The sequence below is a fragment of the Doryrhamphus excisus genome, chromosome 23 (assembly GCF_030265055.1).
Source record: "Doryrhamphus excisus isolate RoL2022-K1 chromosome 23, RoL_Dexc_1.0, whole genome shotgun sequence".
Classification (NCBI taxonomy): domain Eukaryota; kingdom Metazoa; phylum Chordata; class Actinopteri; order Syngnathiformes; family Syngnathidae; genus Doryrhamphus; species Doryrhamphus excisus.
This window is the reverse complement of record NC_080488.1, coordinates 9,733,742-9,754,986: the sequence shown is the minus strand read 5'-3', so window position 1 is coordinate 9,754,986 and position 21,245 is coordinate 9,733,742. Positions and strand designations below refer to the sequence as shown.

At 40.7% G+C, this 21,245-nt stretch overlaps 1 protein-coding gene across 4 annotated transcripts in view; it reads right to left on the bottom strand.

Annotated features, from left to right (window-relative positions):
* Window positions 1–283: 283 nt before the first annotated feature.
* ctnna1 (catenin (cadherin-associated protein), alpha 1) overlaps window positions 284–21,245 on the bottom strand; it is a 73,835-nt gene continuing 52,873 nt past the window's right edge. For all 4 annotated transcript variants that reach the window (XM_058063021.1, XM_058063022.1, XM_058063023.1 and 1 more), the window contains 7 exons: window positions 20,991–21,191; window positions 20,327–20,478; window positions 16,952–17,062; window positions 15,919–16,100; window positions 12,952–13,057; window positions 3,946–4,080; window positions 284–762 (listed from right to left, as the gene is read on the bottom strand). In XM_058063021.1, coding sequence (XP_057919004.1) covers window positions 472–762; window positions 3,946–4,080; window positions 12,952–13,057; window positions 15,919–16,100; window positions 16,952–17,062; window positions 20,327–20,478; window positions 20,991–21,191 — 1,178 coding nt within the window. In that variant the 3' untranslated portion in view covers window positions 284–471. The remainder of the gene's footprint in view (window positions 763–3,945; window positions 4,081–12,951; window positions 13,058–15,918; window positions 16,101–16,951; window positions 17,063–20,326; window positions 20,479–20,990; window positions 21,192–21,245) is intronic.

Here is a 21,245-nt window from a genome sequence, read left to right as displayed (position 1 = left end):
TGATCTAAACTATTATTGCTCAAGTTAAAATAAGGCAGTTTGCATAGCTGCTGTTTCTCCTCTCAGTTATATACGTTGCCCATATCATAACCACCAAAACCCCAGAAAAGTATTATAAACTTGGATAGAATACAAAATAATCATACATATAAAATTTACTTTTCTGTCACAAATATGACAGAAATAAATGTGGCATATATAAAAAAAAAAAAATTATTTATCCAACTGATCCCTTTCTATTATCCACAGAAGAAGACGGCATCAAGCAACCGGATCTGATGGAATTGAGATTGAGATTGAGACGCACACACACATGTACACACACACACACACACACACACACACACACACACACACACACACACACACACACACCCCACCTGTGGAAATAGTTTCAAAAATATGTTAAAAGCTCTTATGGATAAACTGCAAAGCTTGATCTCTATATAATAACCAAAAAGGAGTTGGACTCTAGATACTATCCATCGCTTTGAACTCGCTGAGCGCCTGCACGGGGTTGACGTGCTTCTTGTGAGAGGATCTCTTGACCCGGTTGGTTTGGCCGTCATCCTGCTTCTCTCTCTTCACCAGAGGTTTCTTCTCAGGTGCCTTCATCCTCCAGGAAATGGCGGGCATATTGAGGGCCTCCATGCCTTTGCTCTTCTGGTACTTGGTGGACGCGACGTAGGACGCTTTCACGGTGGAGACCACCGTGTTCATCAGATTCTTTGCGGCTTGAATGAGGGACATGGCGCTGTCCAACTGTTCACAAGACAAGGCAGACAAAATGTTTAGCCTAGTTGGGTCTGAATCTGACAACAAAGTAGCTGAGAATCAACAACCTTCCCACGTTTTGGCATATAAACATATGTGTGGAATTTGGAAAAAGGTCAGTCTAATTTCATCTCGACAATTTAAAAGCCTCAGAGACGCTGGTGACACTTATGCAAAGTGTTGAAAGCTCGGTCTCCTTTTCGCCCCGCAGAAAGGCGGATGGGAATCATTATTTCATGCACACAGAGCGTGCTATTAAAATCAGGTTGACTGGCAAGTGGCTAATTAATGCTTTAACGGGCCTGTAAACATGGCCCGGATTTTAAAAAAGAAAGTAAGCATTTGGGCAATACAGTCATCCCTGGTTTAAGATAATTAAGAGTAGTCATTTCCAAGTACAATTCAATATTTCGTCATTATACATCAGCATACAAATACAAAAAATACAAAAAAATACGTCCTAAATATGTTTAACTATTATTAAAGCCTCTAGATATAATATAACACCCCTATAGTTACCTTTACACCACTACTATTATTTGTTTTCCATTACAAACTACGGGATCACTGCAGGGACATAAAACAGGCACCGCTTTAATCATCAGCATGCTACTGCGCTAACTAGGGTTTCAAATGGAGTGGAAAAGAAAGACAAAATAAGCCCAAAAAAATACCACTTCCACACTAAATGGGGAAACAACCTGTTTTAACAATGTTTCATGTCAGACATGCATGCCTGAATCCATACAGTGTTAACATAATGTAATATATATTCAATGTAACATTACTGCACCTAGTGACCAGATCGGGGGGGGGGTGTCTCGTACTACTGCTCGTCGACAGCACCATGACTCAAGATTCACGTGTAACCATGCATTTTATAATTCAAAATGCATACCTTCAACCTGGATTGAGCATTTTTAAGAATTCTGTTTGCTAGCTCCCGTTGTTGGTGAGCAGAGGCGATTGAGGAGAAAAGGTTCTTGCATCTGAAGCTAATCTAATCATTACAGCACTTTTACTGCACTTGAAAATTGGAGGATAGATAACGTCAACGGCCAACTAGTAAGAGGATTTGGCCGGGTATGATGGAGCCGCGTGTTAAATAAGACATTTTCAGACCTTGAAGCCATTTTATAAGTACTTCACCACTCCCCGTGAATTGGTAATTAAGAAGAGAAGGGGAGTGTTATTGCAGTTGGAACCAATCGATGTGTGACAACAGTTACTAGACCCAAAACCGAGGGGAGAAGGCGTTCCCAGAGGCGGGCTGTCCCGCCCTCTGAACAAGTCGTATACACACAAGAAATAATGTGGAAGCTTGTTTGGCGTCATTAATCCGCTCCAGAAGGTCTGACTCTCGGTCCAAAATGCCAAAAATGTTAACACCGAATATGTTTTTCGAATTTTACAATTCTAGTTTTAAATGTAGAAAACAATTCAAAATGCAAATAAATGATGAATGACAAGGGGTAAATGAATATTTGTGTTGATTCCGCTACCAAACTCCACGTCTTCGATGAAGGTAAATGTTCATTGAATGAATTGTAACCGATACAACCGTGTTTTGTGTGAACAGTTGATGTTGATGACATCACAGACTGGCGGCGAAGCTGCCTTCCATTTCCTGTTTCCGTGTATTAGCAGGCTAATAAGCCGCCAACAAGGACGCACGCAGTTTATCAATAACATGACAAGACGACAACGGGAAAACATACAAAAACTGAGGCAAAATGTTGGGAGTTCATTTCCAACATGAACCGAGTATCACGCTAACTGAGGTTCTACTCTGCTAAAGACCAATTCAAGCCTCAAGAGTCGAGGTTGAACTTGAAAACGAAATGCAATACGTGTGGGTCAAAATGCATGCCGTGTAGGAAAAATGTGTACACGCCAGCAGTTCTATGAGTGTCAAATCCCTGAAAGAAGAGCATCTATTGCAGGGGTGTTCATTAAGTCGATCGCGATCTACCGGTCGATCGCGGAGGTGGTACTGGTTGATCGCGGCGTGACATTAAAAAAATATCATCCCAGCATCAACGCCGGCACTTGATTGATATACAGGGCAGCCATTCAGATGACAACTGAATGTTGCCGTTCGGGCGACCAATCAAATCAAACGACGTCTCTAAGTGCAGCAGAACTTACGATGTCAGCCTATTATCCGTCCCCGTTACTTGATTGACATACAGGACAACCAGTCAGATGACAACTGAATTTTGACCTTTAGGTCACCGCTCATGCGTAAACAACGATGCAAAGTGCTAAGCTAGTCGGCGAATTGCGTTAGATTTTAAGCCCTCGCTAAAGTTTATGGTCACTAAAATGAGTGAAGGAGCCGGACCAAGTAAAAAGGCAAAAACTGGACCAAGTAAAAAGGCAAAAACTGGACCAAGTAAAAAGGCAAAAAACATATCACTTCCATACGGATATGGAATATTATACAGATATTATGATACGGATATTATCCATGACTGATAAACATTTGGAAGTGTGCTTGAGGCTGGCTATCAGCAGCTACTGTCCGGACTATGCATCCCTGGCTGATTCAATTCAGTGCAAGTCATCAAAGTAAACTCAGGTAATTACAAAAAAAATTAATAGTTAATTATGTGTGTTTTGCAATATTGGCTCATTTGGTTATGTAAGGTACATCAACATACATTGTACGTACAAATAATCCTCAATACATTTGAAAATAAATAGATGTTTTGCATTTTTGTAGTGGGTAGATCATTTTGACTCGGACATTTTAAAAGTAGCTCGCATGCTGAAAAAGTGTGAGCACCCCTGATCTATTGTATATCATTTCGAGCAAACCAAGTGACACACTCGATCAATAACTTTGTTTACACGCGTGCCAAGATATAACTGTCATTTCTAAGATTTGAAACCCCTGCTTTGTTTGCATCTTCTGCCACCCCAATCCTTCCCAGGATTCACTCTGTTACCTTTGAGACTTCAGCGCTGTCAACTTATTCCTCCCCCTTTTTTTTCGGAGTTGTCAAAACATTTCACCAACAGTTAGGCTTATTTCACTTGTCATTTAACATCCCTTCTTTAACGGCTCCACCGCTTTTTCCGTTAACTTTGGTGCCCGAGTGCACCGAAGACTGTAAATTATAGATACCCCCCCCCCCGTGTCTGTGATTAAAATGATGGTGAACTTACCCCCGAGACAACTAGCTCTCCTCCCAGATTCTGAACCTCAGCCTTGACTTTGCTACAAATGTTGAGCTGGTGGCAATACAAGGCGATGCGCTGCAAGTAGGCGAGCAGGTCCTGCTTACAGGCCGAGTCCGGGCACTGCAAAACACAAAGACAATATGTTACACAAATCTGTTAGCATCCGTTGGTATACGGAAGAAAGGGCAGTTCGTGGCTCGTGCTTGTGTTTTAACAGCTTGTGGGTGGTGCAATGAATCAAATTTGTCACTCGAGTTATTTGCTGGCACCGGATATTTATGTTATTATTCTACAGACACGGTGATCTCACACTTTATCAAGACGACTTAGCGACAGCATGACAGGTGAGGTAGACACCCACATTAGGAAGGTGCTAAGAGGCAAAATGACAAACACCCACATAATCACACCGAATGGAAATTCTATTCCAAGGCAAACAACAATATTAGAAAGGTGCATAAAGCAAAAAGTACCCAGCGGATTTGAATACACCACAACAACAGGCCTCAGTTAAAAGGGGAAACTGCACTTTTTTTGGAATTTTGTCCATCATTCACAATCCATATGTGGATTTTTCTGTGCATTACAACACGGGAATAAAAGTTAATTTCAGCTAGCTTACAATGCCGTCATTGGGTACACCCATTTCGACCATGAAGGCCTCTAAAAATACTTTTTCATGCTAGCTGCTACGAATACAGGTAGCAGATATGGTGGCGTTTTAGCATCAAAATAGGCATTTCCCATGATGACTATTGTTAGCTAGCTCATATAAACTTGTTTTCTCATGCTAGAATGGAAATAACTATTTCATCATGTACCATATAAGGATTGTGAATGATGGGCAAAATAAAAAAAAATGCAATTGCCCTTTCAAGGTCAGTGTCCTTACCTCCACTATAATAAAGAAACTGGGCAAAAATAGCCTGCATGGCAGAGTTCCAAGACCAAAACCAGTGTTGAATAAAAAAAAAAAGTTGTTCTTGGGGGGGTAAGGAGACAATCGTTTGTGTGGAAGTGCGTATGCGTTCAAGTGGATAGTGCACTAAGCAAATAATTGTGCTGCGGTGTCGATTAAGAACATTCTTTCAGGAATTACAGTGAACCTCCTTAAAGTGTCATTATGTGACGCATTATCAATTTGAAAAACTGCTTTAAAACCACATGACTGCTAGACCCGGCATATTCATAGTAACTCTGCTGGTCCCTTTTTTACGTCTCAATAAACAAGCCCGCCGTCTGCATTGTAATTAGACTACAGTATTCACATTTGCAGCTTGTGAAGTAAGGGAGCATAAAAGCCCCTGATGGGACACTTGAGCAGACTTCGGTGTTCAGTTACCTGATATGCAAACACCGTGTGTCACAAACAGTTGGTTGGCTATTTAAATAATCAGACAGCAGATTGTTACCAATTATGTAAGGGCAGGTAATCTCATAAATTACTTTCAGTTTTCTGTGGGCGCTGGAGTGAAGTGTCAACTTATGACCATGTATCCAGACTATAATATCCACAAAGGGCAAGTAATGTGCATAGTGAACAATATAATAGGAGAATTAACATATCATTTTGGGCGTGTGTGTCAAACTCGGGGCCCGAAGGACTGTTTTGGAAAATAGCAAGGAGCTGACCCACATCGCGGATCTCAACCATCAGACTGCTTACAATATTTTGCACGTTTCAACTATTCCTGCTGCTATTCCTACTTAAAACTAACATCCTAAACTGAAGAAGCTGCCACAGCTGCTTGGCACGTTATGTTTGTATCTTTCAATCACTGCATAAAAATGTAAGACCTTTTCGGCTGGTGACCTACAGTCGGCTTTGAATTTTGTCTCCCTGTGTGATTGGGTTTGCCACGCCTGATTTAGGGGTGAAATGTGATACTTCAGTTGGGACTTAATTAGGCACAAACCAATCAATCGTCTTGTGCTTGTGCATAAAAAAATCCTACCAAAATCCTCCTCCCCAAGAAAGAAATGTTAAGGTAAACGTTTGACCCTACATGCATATTCTGATGTAATGCCCAATTCCGGGCTCTATAGAGCCACTGTGACCGTATGAATTCAGAGGAGAGTCTTTCATCATCGCCATCTACTAGTGATTAATAGAAATATGGGCCAAGTGGAGAGGAAGGATATGTAATAGTTGGCATTCCATTAAAAGGAAAAGTATAAAAGAAGATGAGGGGAAAGGAAGGCGAGCTGGAGGGGATGATCATCATACAGATGAGGACCGATACATGGGAGGGTAGGGTGAGTAAAATGGGCAGACGAGAAAGGTTAAAAAGTGGAGGAGAACCCAAAAACACAAGCACTTGGAGAAAGAATACGGATGAAGAGTGGAAACAGTATGGAGGGGTAAATAAGAGGGGGATATCCAACTGGGGAGAAGGGAAACAGGAGGATTCAACTGCAGCTAGCACGAATACTGAGCAAGTGTGTGCATGTACTTCTATGTATGTGTGTGTGCGTGGAGGGGGGTGTGGGGATGGGGGGGTAAAGATGTGCACACCCTCGCGAAGACCTGCGATGAGGCTGAATGCGGCAGCCATGCTAATGAGGGCTCGGGGAAGAATTCAGACGGCTGAGAGCAGAGCGCTGTGAAAGCATCGCTTGTGCTCGTGCTCAGCTGCTGGCTTCACTCTGCAAGGCTTCTCCGACTGTGACAAGTGCATACATAAGTTGCGTACAGAAGCGACAAGATCCCTTAAGATTGTTTTGATAACGCAAATACAACCCCAGTGTGATTACCAGCGCGCTCGACAGGATGTACATTGTGGTCTCGTTACAAATATTTACTGTGCTACATGCCTAGTAAATGGATTTACTCACGGTAATTCGGATAACCACGAGGAACCTGCATGGGAATGCATACTGGTAGATAAAAAAAATGTGCTCAACAAAAATTTGAACATTATATAGCTCAAGTACAGATGGCCATTTTCACGTAAACCATTGTTATACCAGAGGATGGGATAAAATGTTTGAGTTGACTTGATTGCTCTGCAGCTATTGAACGATGCAAATAAATCAAAATAAAATATACCATCTGTCTTTGCCATAAAATAAAACAAGACAGGAAACGAGCGACCAAGAATGACAGAGCAGGATGTTAAACAAAAGGATTCACAGTGGCACGCATTGGCTAATGTCCATGATATAAATGATGATCAGGAAGGTCAGGTCCAATCATTACAAATGCCAGGCAGTTTCAGTGAATTCCATTATATGGCACACAGAGAGGCAGAGACGCTGACCTTTCAGGAAGCTTCACTCAGACGAAATGCCGATTTCCAATATTTATTGACACAGCATTTTAATGAGTCACTGCCAACAACCTGTTGTTGAGCTCCGCAGAGAACCGAGCAAAAGGTTCTTCCTTGATCAAGTTTGTCTAACACAAATCAAAAGTAGAGCAAATGCAAACAATGACCTTATTAGCCCGACCCAAATGTAATATCTATTCTATGAGGACAATCATATTTACATTTATCCTATTTTCCCCACCAACATGTTTTGGGTTTGGCAGTTCTCCCAATATGAAAGTTACAGTACATAAAAAAATCTAATAAAAATTAGTAGTGATGATGTATGGCGCCAAAAACAATGATAGAGACAAAGGACAGAAAATAAAAAAGTACTGGTTTTGACTATGAAAAAGTGCCAATTCAGAGTAAAGACATGGTAAGCCAGGCTTAAGTACCCTGCAGTGGGGAAAAGGGGTGCACGCATTAAGAGCAAACACTTAAATAAGAATAATTAGCATGAAACAGCTTCATATAACTTCATTTAATTTGAGTGATACAGTAGCCAGATATTCTGTTAGTTGTCAACAGAATTACTTGGGTTGGCAACAAGTAGGGATGAGCGAGTACACTATCTGTATTTGTACTATCGGTATTTTTCCCAAAAGCACCGCGTTCGGTACTACAAAGAACTTTTCAACTGACTTTATTTCACCGCCGTCCGAAACAAGTCCGAAAAAAGTCAGTGACTGATGCACGATCGTGCCTGTCCTGTTAAAAACTGTGTATTCTTATTTTGCTGCTTACGGCAAAGCCTATATTTATTTGTGATAAGGAATTAACTGCGTCACACATAAAGAAAATTAACTACAGGGCACTTTTAGATAGTATTATACCTCAAAGGCGTGTAAAAAAAAGCTCAGCCTAACTATACATCAGTCAAAATGAATTTCAACAGGATGATGATCACCAGTTGCCCTCTCCACTGGCCGTCTACTTAAAGACTGCCACATAATGGTGGCACAGGGGGTCAATTCAATCACACTGGCACTTTGGGAATGCTAATGCTAATGTTGACATCGAAGATAACAATGTAGGTATGGCAGGAGAAGACGCGAGCCAAAATTACAAACAAAGCTGGTAAACAAGGTCGAATCAAGTCAACATTTTTTTTTGTAAATTTATGCTGCAGCTTTCAGGCGTAATTTCACTATGTGGCAACTGAGCGACAATTTATTTTTGGTTTAAATAGTTGCAGGCTTTCTGCAGAAATATTATGTAAACATGGAGAAAGACAGCTGATAATTTGAGATGGGACTGCTTGGAAGTACTAAATTATTATATTGTACCCTCAAAGCAGCGGCTGGATGGAGACTTGTTTGTGGGCTGTGTCTCAAGACCAATTAGTGGACTGATTATTCCAGCTTGCATATTTAAATGTAGAAAGTGGAAAAAGTGTTTCTTCTTTATTTTCCGTCTTCTTAGACACCCATCTTACCCCCCCCCATTTCCTGCTCTCAACGGATCCATCACGCAACCATGTTCCCTTCAAATGACTCTAGGTCAGGGGTGGGCAAACTTTTTGACTCGCGGGCCGCATTGATTTAACAAAACGGGGGGGGGGGGGGGGGGGGGGGGGCAGACTATATATTTTACACGTATTATTGTATCTGTAAAAGTGTCATGCAATCTGCTATTATTATTTATTATTTTATATTTATATTTAAATATTTTATATTTAAATATTTTATATTTAAATATTTTTAATTTAAATATTTTATATTTAAATATTTTTAATTTAAATATTTTATATTTAAATATTTTATATTTAAATATTTTAAAATTTATTATTATTATTATTATTATCATCATTATGCTTGTGTCCCTTTTTTCAGGAGCACTTTGTAAACAACAGACCACATCAAATAACAAAATTGATAAAACCATCAAAAGGTTGGCTCAAGCCATGATGCCAGTTCATATGTTGAGTTTAAATGAAATACTTTGGAAAGAACGGACGGGCCGTATTCAAACACTTGGCGGGCCGGATGTGGCCCCCGGGCCGTAGTTTGCCCACCCCTGCTCTAGATTCTGCTGGCCTCCAGGGGGAAGGAAAAAAAAAAAAACATTCAAAAGACTGTATTAGCATGGGTGAACGCCTTTCAAACCGATCAATTGCGCGTTGATAAATTTCCTCGACAAATAAGGTGAGCTGCTCTTAGCTGAACTGAACTCCAATTGGCTGGAAGATGACCCTTGAACTGCTGAGCTGAGAATTTATGGGCTCACTGGGTGATTTTGCTTCTCCAATGCAGTAGGTAATTTACTACCCTGTCTGCTGTTAAGCGGCTAGTGCCGGAGCCAGGATTAGACTCTGTCCGGCAACATAGCCCATGGATCACTATAAATCTCCGCTGATTGAATGCAAATTGGAAAAGTACACTATGTATGTCAGTATACATCATGAGGATAAAGCTTGCTCGTGTGCAAACACACAAACCTTATTTTATGTGTATGCATTTGTATGTTTACATGCATGTGTTTAAGTGGCGCGCACGCAAAAGGCACATATTTATGGGCGACACGGTGACAAATATATTTGCATTATAAATCTCAATTACAGGGCATTATTTGTTTACCAACCGATTTGGATAGAATTCTGAGATGCCCTGCATAGGAGGGTCATAAATACTTAATCAACTGCATTGCAGACCCTTGTACAACACCGACCTACATACCACAGCTCATCTCCTCCACTTTTAAGTTATTCACCATTTTAATTAGGCTCTATTACACATTTTTAATGTTCCTCACAAACACCAAACTTGACCATATTCACCCGCACGCCTCCAATCAAGGCGAGCACATGGAGAAATGCAGCGCGGCAAAGTCTTGTGAAGGGGAACGAGGGGCGAGAAGCTGTGCTATCAATCTGGGACCATCTGCTGATGTTTTATATGAGGAGTAAAATCTCATAGGCCCTCTATGCCAGAAGCACAGAGCACAAGTGATTAATATGCCTAGGTTAATGAGCAGTCCCAGCATTGCCTTTGCTCTGCTGTCAGTATGTATGCATCTTGGTGGTGATTCACTTAACTATTACTGCTGGAGTATGCAGACAGTGTAACACGCCATGCCTTTTGCTTTTAGCGGGCCTGGGGCATCCCGTGCTTTGTTAGAGAAATGTCCTAAATATATATATATATATATATATATATATACACACACACACACTATGTGAGTAAATACATGCAGCTTTCAAACTGCCACCTGGCAATTATACTGCTAATTAAAAGGGCAAAGCACGTTTAATGGATTCATCTCTCAAGAGGGATGTTCCTCTCTTTTCACAAATGCACTGCCCCTTATCTTGACATCCCTACTCATTTATCACATAAGCATTTCGCCTGCATAGTGTGTTATGGGTTAGTATCACCTGGTTGATAGAGATTTGGTCAAAGGCTGTGTTCACACTGAAGATGCCCAATTTGGATTTAAATATATATTTATGTTGTTAGTCACACAAAATGAGTTTGCGTGTAATGTGAACACAATGCATCCAGGAAGTGATGCACATGCGCACAAAACACTACATCACAAGCGGTACCGTCCTAAATCTGTGGCAATTTCAAGTATTTTGTGCAACCGGAGTCAACATTTTCTTAACTAAAAGTATACACACAATAAAAAACGCCTTTCAATGACATAGGTTGGATATACGCGATCCAAACGTTCAGATCGCAGTACCATCTGACATGTAGCTGATTTATATCTACAGTAAACCTCGGATATATCGGAAATTCGCTCACAACGGACAGATAAAAAAAGAACCGATTTTTCTGTAATGCATTTCCAATAAAAATTCATTGCATATATCGGATTTTTTATAACGCCTATTTCGGACAAAATCTCCAGTCCCGTTCCAATGCATTTCCATTAAATTTCCCTCGCATATATATTGGATGGCCGCATCGTGGCGCTCCGATTCGCCGAATCGTGACAGGCCGCTATACGACGTCATTTGCAGCGTTTGCAGCGTTGCCTGCGCGTCCAGGTACATTGGAAACATAGTCAAGGAAGTGCCTTTTCATAACGGATAAAATCCGATTTACGCATATACCGCATATAAAACGGACATTTTCCAGTATACGCATATAACGGATTTCGCTTATATCGGACAAAACCAGTGGGAACAATTGAATCCGATATATCCAAGGTTTACTGTACATACCTGTAATGGGTCGCATTAAAAAACAGCCTAAAAGCTGGATGCCTTGGTAGCCTGAAGAGGCCCGCATCATTTGTTTCTGTTCAAAAAGAACAGTGCTTGTGCTCATATAAAATATGCTGAATATATCAAAAATAGCGGATGATTGAGAAAGTAATCTCGTCACCAAAATCCAACACATCCACCGATAACCACAGTCACACACCTGCACAGTCGCCCATCTGTTCTCTTTTGGGGATGACACTTTTTTTTAATTGAATTGAATAAGCATCTTCAAAAACTGTGCCATTGAGGCGGAAGAGTAGTTTGCAAACACAGCTCTTCTCTAGTTGGACTATTCCAATGCAATTAGGTCAGACACTGACATTGCTAGAAATGTGGACCGGCAATGCTGGGCGTTATATTTGACATTACTTGTATCTAAATTCATGGAGGACCACTGCTCAAATTTGACTACATACACTTTTAATCAGGACCGGTCACAGTGAGACGTGAGATTGTGTAGTGTCGAGACAAACGTTCTAGATATACGTCTCGCATATCCTTCCTAAGGATCTAAGAATGTATAATAAGTAGGTCATTTTTTGCCACGTTCATGTGAGCGATGTGCCTCTCTAAGGCTGTTCCCTTTAGGAAGGCACAAAGAAGCGCATTGCAAAATTTGCAAAATTGGTATGTTTTATGTTGTAAGCAGTGGCATGTAGTCAAGAGAGGCGTATGAGGCTCATGATGAAAAGTACTAAAACTAGATTGCGTGTGAAAGTAGTGGAAACGAGCAAGAACGGTGTGTGTTGAATAACTTTTGCATAAAACAAAAATGTTTGTCATGTAACATCAACGTTCCAGACTGCATTGAACAGTTTGATGTTAAAATAATAACATATAATAATTGATATAATGTTCTTAAACTACACCCCGACCACTGCAGACATGCCTGATAAGAATAACTTGTAGCAAGGATCAAAACTGTGATTTAACAAAAAAAAAATTACATTGCAAAAGAACTATACGAGACTCCGCTGAAGACACGAGACGTGAATAAGTTAGGGGATACATCATGTACATCATGTCTCCCGGAGGAGTAGTACAGTGCAAGTATTTAAGTGAAATATGAAGCCATGGATAATTGAATGTGTGTCTACCCGATGTCCGGGACCATCGTCTCATGGGTAAAGAATATATGTTGAGAGATGATGGAATCAGGAGTTGGGGAGTAGGAGGCAAAAGGCCCAGGAAAAAAGAACGAGAAATTGGTTAAGATTAGTAAGTGTCTCATGAATAAGAGAAATCATGGCAGCCGTTAACATCAGCAGGACTCTTTACTGTGAGCCTTTTACAAGAGGTTAAGGCAGATGGTGAAAAAAAAAGGACAAAAATTAATGAAATTGATCAGGGTGTGAATGTTTGTCTTGTCAGTGACTTCATCAGACCCATATTCGAGTAATTCAAATTAAATATTGACCTGACAAGCAGAAGGGTGCAAAACCTTCAGGTTAAAGGGTAATAGCAACTTACATTGTCGGCAATGGTGCGACCCAACTTGTCCATTCTTGATCCCGCCTCGGCAATCTTCTTGGCAGCGCTAATGACATCGGATGTATTCTTCAATGGTCCTTTCCCCCTGGGGAGAAATTTGGCAAAGATCTGTCAGTTCTGTTCTATTGCAACGTCAGCCACCTGTACTGTAGGAACACTTTATCCATGAAAGGACAGATTGTTTTGGAGAGCTGCTACAAAAAGACTAATGACGCCACAGGGATAGAGGATTTTCACTCCAGGTCGTAGTAGATATGGCATTCCTTCAAAGCAGTGTTCATCCTTGTATGCAGGTTATCAGTGTATCAACATGTCTGCAATTTCAGCAATTGACTATCCAGATTGTGCTGCAATCAGACACAATCAGCTGAAAGACGCTTCTTGACATGACAGACTCATCAGAGTCTGCAGTTTGGTCGTTTAAGCTTTAAGGTGCACCCCATGCGTTAATTATTCATTTGCATACAAATAAAAAACAATGCAAATTAAAAAGAACAACAGGACTTAACTGAGGACATTTTTCAATCACGTAATCCTTTTAGAGGGCATAATTATTGGTTTTCATCAGAGGAATTGAAAGGGGGAAATGTGCATTTTTATTGGTTTGGTACAAAACAACAAACAGAGTAACAACTTATTCACTCTAAATATAGGCAGACCTTACGCAGGTGAAGAAAGCCCTGTGATCAAATCTACCAGAGACATTTGCTTTTTTTTTTTTCCAGGGCCCACAAGGGATTCAGGGGCACAGTTGGCAAGAGACATAAATTGAAGTCAATGCAACTCTCGCAAGGGTAAAAAAAAAAAAAAAAGAGCCATCTAACCTAGGACAGATGGAATTTTGTGTTCTGCTCACATGTTGTCATAGCTACCCTCCGATATCAGTCCCTCTGATGCGCTGCCATAAAACAAGTCAGGGTCCCAGGGTAAGAGGCGACGTGCCATAGCACATAGCAGAATCTATCAAGGGACGAGTCGGTCCCAGCAGGCATAGCTACAAGATTTGAGAGGGCTACTGCGTATAAAAAAAAAAACACCTATAGGGTCTTTTTTAAAGTTTAAAAAGTGAGTTCAGTTCGAAAAGGGTTGGTTTTCGACTTAAAAAAAACATGAAATGTGCCACAGGAAAATGTGAAAACCACAACCCAATTTATGTTGGAGTCGAAGCAAGACAATAACAAAACAGCCACAATAAAGGCCGACATTTTGAGCATTCTTGGCCTAAATAAAAATGAAAGCGCCTCAAAAAAGAAGGAGTGACAATGGGGAGATTTTAATGGGAGTCATCAAGATGTGAGCAAGGCACACAGGACAAAGCCATCAGCTAGCAGCTACCCGGGTGCTCTACATCAGGTGGCCCCCAAAATATATTGCATGTCTCTAAGCCGCCGATGCTTTATTCATAAGGGCCAACAGACAGCCATAAGCAATGCAGGAAGTCAACAAGAATCACTCTCACTCTGCAGATTTGTCAGGAGAAAGGTCGAGATCAATTACCTCACTGAGCATTAACCTTGGCAAGGCATTGTGCCGGCTCAAGGTTGAAGGGGTGATAATTTGGGAGAAGGTGGAATTAGCTCGCTGCTGACCTTCTGTGTGCTACTATACCATGCAGGCGTGAGGGAATAATGTGAACATATATATTCTTCCCGGCAATCCTTCATATGCGCCCATCTGCTATGTGACTCCATTTTAGCTTTGTTCTCTTAATATGGGACTTGGTTGACTTGCCAAGCACACACGACGTTATGTTTTCAATTGTGTTCTAATGTGTGAATTGTCATTCAGTAAAATCTATTATGTAATAGGCAATGGCCAGTTACCGGTTAAAGTCCCGATTTACAAAAAAAAAAAGTCAGGCAGAGATAGAACCGGCGTTAACGGAACGGCCATGCTGTTGATGGTCGACATTCCTCGTATCGAGGGTTACCAATTGCGGAGGTGTGATTCAGAACATTTACCACCATAAATGTGTACTTTTTTGAGTGTGTGTTTATAAATTATGTAATTTTTTTGTTATTCATTTTAAATACAGTAAACCTCGGATATATCGGACTCTGATATTACGGAAATTCGCTCACAACGGACAGATAAAAAAGAAACGATTTTTCTGTAATGCATTTCCAATAAAAATTCATTGCATATATCGGATTTTTTATAACGGATTTCGCCTATTTCAGACAAAATCTCCAGTGCCGTTCCAATGCATTTCCATTAAATTTCCCTCGCATATATCGGATGGTCGCATCGTGGCGCTCCGATTCGCCGAATCGTGACAGGCCGCTATACGACGTCATTTGCAGCGTTTGCAGCGTTGCCTGCGCATCCAGGTACATTGGAAACATAGTCAAGGAAGTGCCTTTTTATAACGGATAAAATCCGATTTACGCATATACCGGATATAAATCCGATATATGCGTAAAACGGACATTTTCCGGTATACGCATATAACGGATTTCGCTTATATCGGACAAAACCAGTGGGAACAATTGAATCCGATATATCCGAGGTTTACTGTATGAATGTTCCAATTTTTCTGTTTTCTATTATATGGTTTAAAAATGACTGACTTTGACTTTTTGTCTTTTCCATAAAATAACACATTTTTGAGTTGTAATTATAATATCGTGAAGCCGTGACATTTTTGTCCAAGGTTATGACAGCATCGGAATCTCATACTGGCCATGCCTAGTATGTAGACAATTATGGCTGATAAATTGCGGTGCATCAACTTAAGTTTTATTTTGCTAGAGAAAGTATCCTGAGGCACTACAGGCTGCCTTTCTTTGTTTGGAGGAATCGAAAATAACACCAATTAAATGAAAACTTTGCTGCCACCAATTACTAGAACATGATGTCATGGTTGCAATATATCCACCCGAAATGCAGGTATGTATTTGTATATGAGGGTATGGTTGTTAATTGAAAGATGAGAGTAAAACTCACCTGGTGAAGTCTGTCATCTCCATCATAATCATGCACATCTGCTTGGCCAAAACGATGATGTCATTGCCGCTGTCGTCCCACTTGGATACCTCAGCATCCAGCTTGCTCTTCTCCTCCTGGAAGCTGGCGACTTGTTCTGCAATCTTCGCCTTCTGTTCTTGTGGCAACTGAGCCATGATAGCCTAAAGCAGGGAATAGCAGAAGCATGTTGTGGCTGTACTTTTTTTCCCTTCTCTCTATGTATGGTTTGGAAAGTGTTTCTACAACATGGTGATATGGTGCTATAGGAGACCACAGGTTAGATCCTACAGATCAAGATGGCTGCTTTTCTAACCAAGGTTCTTGTAGGGGGAAAAAATGCTTTAGGCATTGATCAACACCAGTCATAATCAACATTTACACATGAAAAGCTTAACAAAACTCTTTGCCTCTGGCTGCCACAGATCAATACATGGAGATTTCTTCAGCGCTTTTCAATATCATGCACAAATCTATTCAGCACAATTTCCATCCATCTATGGTGGTATGGACAATTGAAGGACAGCTTCCAAACAGGCAATCAGATCTATCATGAATGTGCTGGAAAGGTCAGTACAGGAAACACTTAAGGAGCAGTAAATCAATGCAATAAATACAATTCTCTTTGTGAAGTCGCTAAGACTGAGAACGACCACTTTCATATACACAATAATTCTAACAATAACTTGAATATACAATAATCTCTATTTTATTTGTGCTAACCGGTTCCAGGAATTTCCACAAAGTAGGAATATTTTCGTAGTCATGGCGTAAAAAACCTGTTCGCAATCTAAAAGTTGAGCATTATTAGAGCCCCTAGACATGAAACACCCACATAGCCACACCTTTACGTTGGTATTACCCAATATAGTAGATACTGCATAATCAGAAAATAAGCAATTAAAGACATATTCATCGAGATATTTGACACATCACAGTGTCGTGCCAATAACGACACCGAGGTTAATGTTGTGCCGTTAACTGTAAAGCTTTCAGATAAAAACGACACACTCACCCGTGCACTCTGGCCAGCAATGAGCTGGTCATCTTCTGTCTGCACGCTGGTCCTGCTGCGAACATCAAAGTCTTCGGTTTCAAAGTCTGAGTCGTCCAACTCTTCTGGAGTCTGAAAGGACAAGGTTGGAATGGGTAAGGTACATACGGTTTGTGAATCCGGGGAAAAACAGAAGCAAGTATTCATGCTATATACTTGAATTCTTTTTCTGATGTGTTATTATGAAAAGGACAAACAGGCAATATCACAAGCAAAGGTTTGACTATTGCTTGGTAAGTGAAAATGAAGACTACATGAACCAAACGACATATGCGGCCTGGGAAACGGGCAGGAACATGACGGTATTTCGGTTGTGTAAACATATTGGGAGAGAAACACTTCGGAATTCCATCTGCAACTCATTCATTCATTCATTCATTTTCTACCGCTTTTCCTCACGAGGGTCGCGGGGGTGCTGGAGCCTATCCCAGCTGTCTTCGGGCGAGAGGCAGGGTACACCCTGGACTGGTCGCCAGCCAATCACAGGGCACATATAGACAAACAACCATTCACACTCACATTCATACCTATGGACAATTTGGAGTGGCCAATTAACCTAGCATGTTTTTGGAATGTGGGAGGAAACCGGAGTACCCGGAGAAAACCCACACATGCACGGGGAGAACATGCAAACTACACACAGAGATGGCCGAGGGTGGAATTGAACCCTGGTCTCCATCTGCAACTATGTAAGAATTTGACCCTACTTCATCCTTGAGCCTTCTCAATCATCCAATATAAACAATTCATTTTGTTCTGTATTTACGCAAACATTTAAATACATTTTTACTAAGATGTACTTCAACATACAATACTGATCACTGAGACAAAGTACCTGCCTATCATTATTCGGTCTCAATACCATCCCAATCTGCAACGGCGTTGGAGCGGTCCCACCTAAAAATAACTGATGGTCTCTGACTAACCACACTCTTGTTTTACGGGAATGTAGAGCCGTTCGCGGTGCAGAGGGAATATCGGTATGGTTTCCAGGTACAAAGCTATACTGAGTCACAGGCATCTCTTTCAAGTCAGACAATGCCGTTCAGTGGGGCATAGCTATCACCTGCTGTGGCCTGAGCGGCAGATGAATGTGGGAGGCTCACAAATGATAGCTCGTGGTTGGCAGCCAAAAGCCCCCCCCATTTCTGAATAGTCTCCATGTCAGTTAGCACTTTAAGAACATGGTCCTGGTTTGTTGCAAATCACATTAAATGCCAAATGATTACATTTTAATCAAATTAATCAGTTTTCAAATGAATTATTAATCACCGTTTCCAATTGTTTTCCAAATGTATAAAAAAAAACATGAATTAAATAAAGCTAAAAAGCTAAAAACCAAGCATTGTATCTGAACATTTGAATCACACCTTATGAGTTATGAGTAATAAAGGGTTGCTCATAACATTGTTTACACCACTTTCACAACTCCTATACGCTTCGGGCACTCGAGACGGCTGCTAAGTGGTTAGCCTCAAATGTATTTCTTCTGAAGTTAAGAAGCCAAAACCTTACCACATCCACACATAATGGGAGGTTAACTTCTTTCTCCCACTCTCATCATGTCTGACATGACATGGCTGACTTCATGCAGTGTTATGGCAATGTAATATATGTTTAGACAAGATATCAATATAGAATTCCACTGTACAAGATGTATCCAAGCTGAGTATTTGACATGGAATTACTGGAAGTCTTTATTTTATATTCATAAAAGCAAACCGGAGCTCCACTTTTTGTATGCTGTGACACATACGAACGGCACAAAAGCATCAAGTTGAAAAGCACTGGTGCCCTTTGTGCCATCTTGAGCATTATTAAGTGAAGCAACAGCTGCCCCACGTTTCTCTCAGTCAGCAGCTCTCAGACTTATGATACTCTGATGTCTGGAGGGCATACTGTTTGATGTCACTGCAGGAGGGAAGATTGTTCAGTCCACCTGTCAAATGCAGTCTGAACTCCAATTTTGTAAGGTAAAGGTCGGTTGGGCGGGGGGTGTCTCAGTCCCGTGTTTGCCATGCCTTTATAGTACTGATCTCAAGTCTAAGCAGAATTGTGTAGCCTTTGCGTATATGTTTGTCTTTCATGTTTTTATTAAGATAAATAGCCTATTTTGACCATTAAGTGTCATATTCATATCGATAATTAATTGGGACTCTTGCTTTCCATTATGAATGCTTGTTAAATGTCAATGAAATGTGGAATAGCAATTTCAACAATGCCAAAATATACATAAAACCAAAGATCTGGTTAAAGATCTTTTAACCTTGTTGATTACACTTTGTCTGGCAGAGAAGCTGGGAAGTATTCCACCCCATAAATATATGTATGTATATACACTAAACGGTCACTTTCTGTTCAAATTAAACTGTTAGTGTCTTTTGAATGACCTTGAATGTATGTGAAAACAAAATTACGAGACCATTTTTTGGACAATGTTGAGATTTGAGGGAATACAAATGCCAATAATTCCACAGTGGGATACTAAATTTGATTTTTTGTGGGTGTTGGGGGCCCATGTTTGTTTACAGCATATAACACATGAGTGCTTAATTTGCTCAGCCTAACACACCTTCAACACAATACAGGTAATGTCACCGCAGAGCATTTTTAATCAAAATTATGGGTTATCTAATCTGTTAGGGGATGTATCGATATGATGTCATAATTCCTTATATCGGCCTGATTATCATCAATCCGATATTTATTCATCTAGTACTATTCTAATAGTGTGGTACATTTCTACTGTTATGATTATCTTGGCATTGGTTATAGCTAATTTACCATCCCCAACATTCATTGTGCACGTGTAAAACATGCATGCTTATGCAGTCACACACAGCATTGCCACAGCTGCTCACTGTCCATGTTTCTTACGTTTCTGACACTGAAGGTTGCTTTGGGATGCGGCCACTGTCATGATGTGTAAGCTTGAAATGTTTTTTTTTCTCCTTTATGATGGTAGAAAGGGGGTGCCTGTGTAACGGCGTGTGTATTGCAGCATAACAATATATTTTCTTTTTGCTGAAGTATTTAAAAACCTTCGTAATTTGCATGTGGAAATAAGTCATTTATATATCATTGGCTGAGTTATTGGTTATCATGTTTCACAGTCAAAACTCACGTAAATATGTATGCATTGGGTTAAAGAATGCAGTAGAAAGTCATGGCAGCGATAACAGAATGGCATAAACAACTGAATTATAAGGCATCCTTTGAAATGTTGCCGTCACATCTAATCACACATTCTTACACAGCATACATTTTCACATCGGTACAAGGTACAGTACAACCAAAGTGTCAAATTGAATGAGGAACCCGATATGTGCAACTCACCCTGATCATGAGTACAGCCTTGCGAATGTCTCGAATGCCATCATACACGAGACGAGAAGCATCAATGAACTCATTCTCATCGACGGGCTGTGAGGGGTTTGCACTCAAGGCCTCCACTGCAGACTCAATTTGTTCTGTGAACCGTGGCATCACTGAGGGAGGATGAGATGAAAGGTGGGAAAAGACAATATTGAGGAAGATTCCACACAGTGAAGATGGGCCAATGCAAACACGGGGTAACCACTGACCAATCACAATTCCCAGTCACACGACAAAAGCCAAGACAGACAAGTGTATTTTAGTACAGGTGATGGCCTTATATTTCATTATGCTGCTATGGATATTACAATGAAAGAGACTGACACGTTAAGTGGTAAAAATGAATGAATGAATGAATTATAGGACTTTCTTGGAGGAAAAAAAAACTACCCAGAGAGCTATCAAAGAAGCTTTACAATCCGTGCTCTTCCAAGTAAAAGACTAGTTTATCAGTTTAGCTTTCCAAACATTGCCACTTAGTTGGTAAGTGGGAGTCAAACAACACAAATTGTGTGTTTACACAGTTGAAGAGGGACTTTTGTTGCTACATTTGAAGCAAATAGAGCATCTTTCTTCTATTTTAGTGGTGTCTGTACACCACTGCATACTCATGTTTGTGCTGTACCTGTGTCGGTGAGGAGCTTGGTGGCCTCCAAGACTTTCTCTGTGTAGACCCCGGGTTCATAATTGTCCATTTCAGAAGTGACCACATGGACCACTCTGGCAGCACGGCCTCGAATGGCCCCTGCTGTGCGATCCAAACCGTCCACATCTTTCTCTTGCAGAGCGATGACACACTTATTCACATCCTCCAGGATGTGGTTCTCTGAGGAAACACCATTGTAGTTGCAGTTACACATTAACGTGTATCAATTATTGT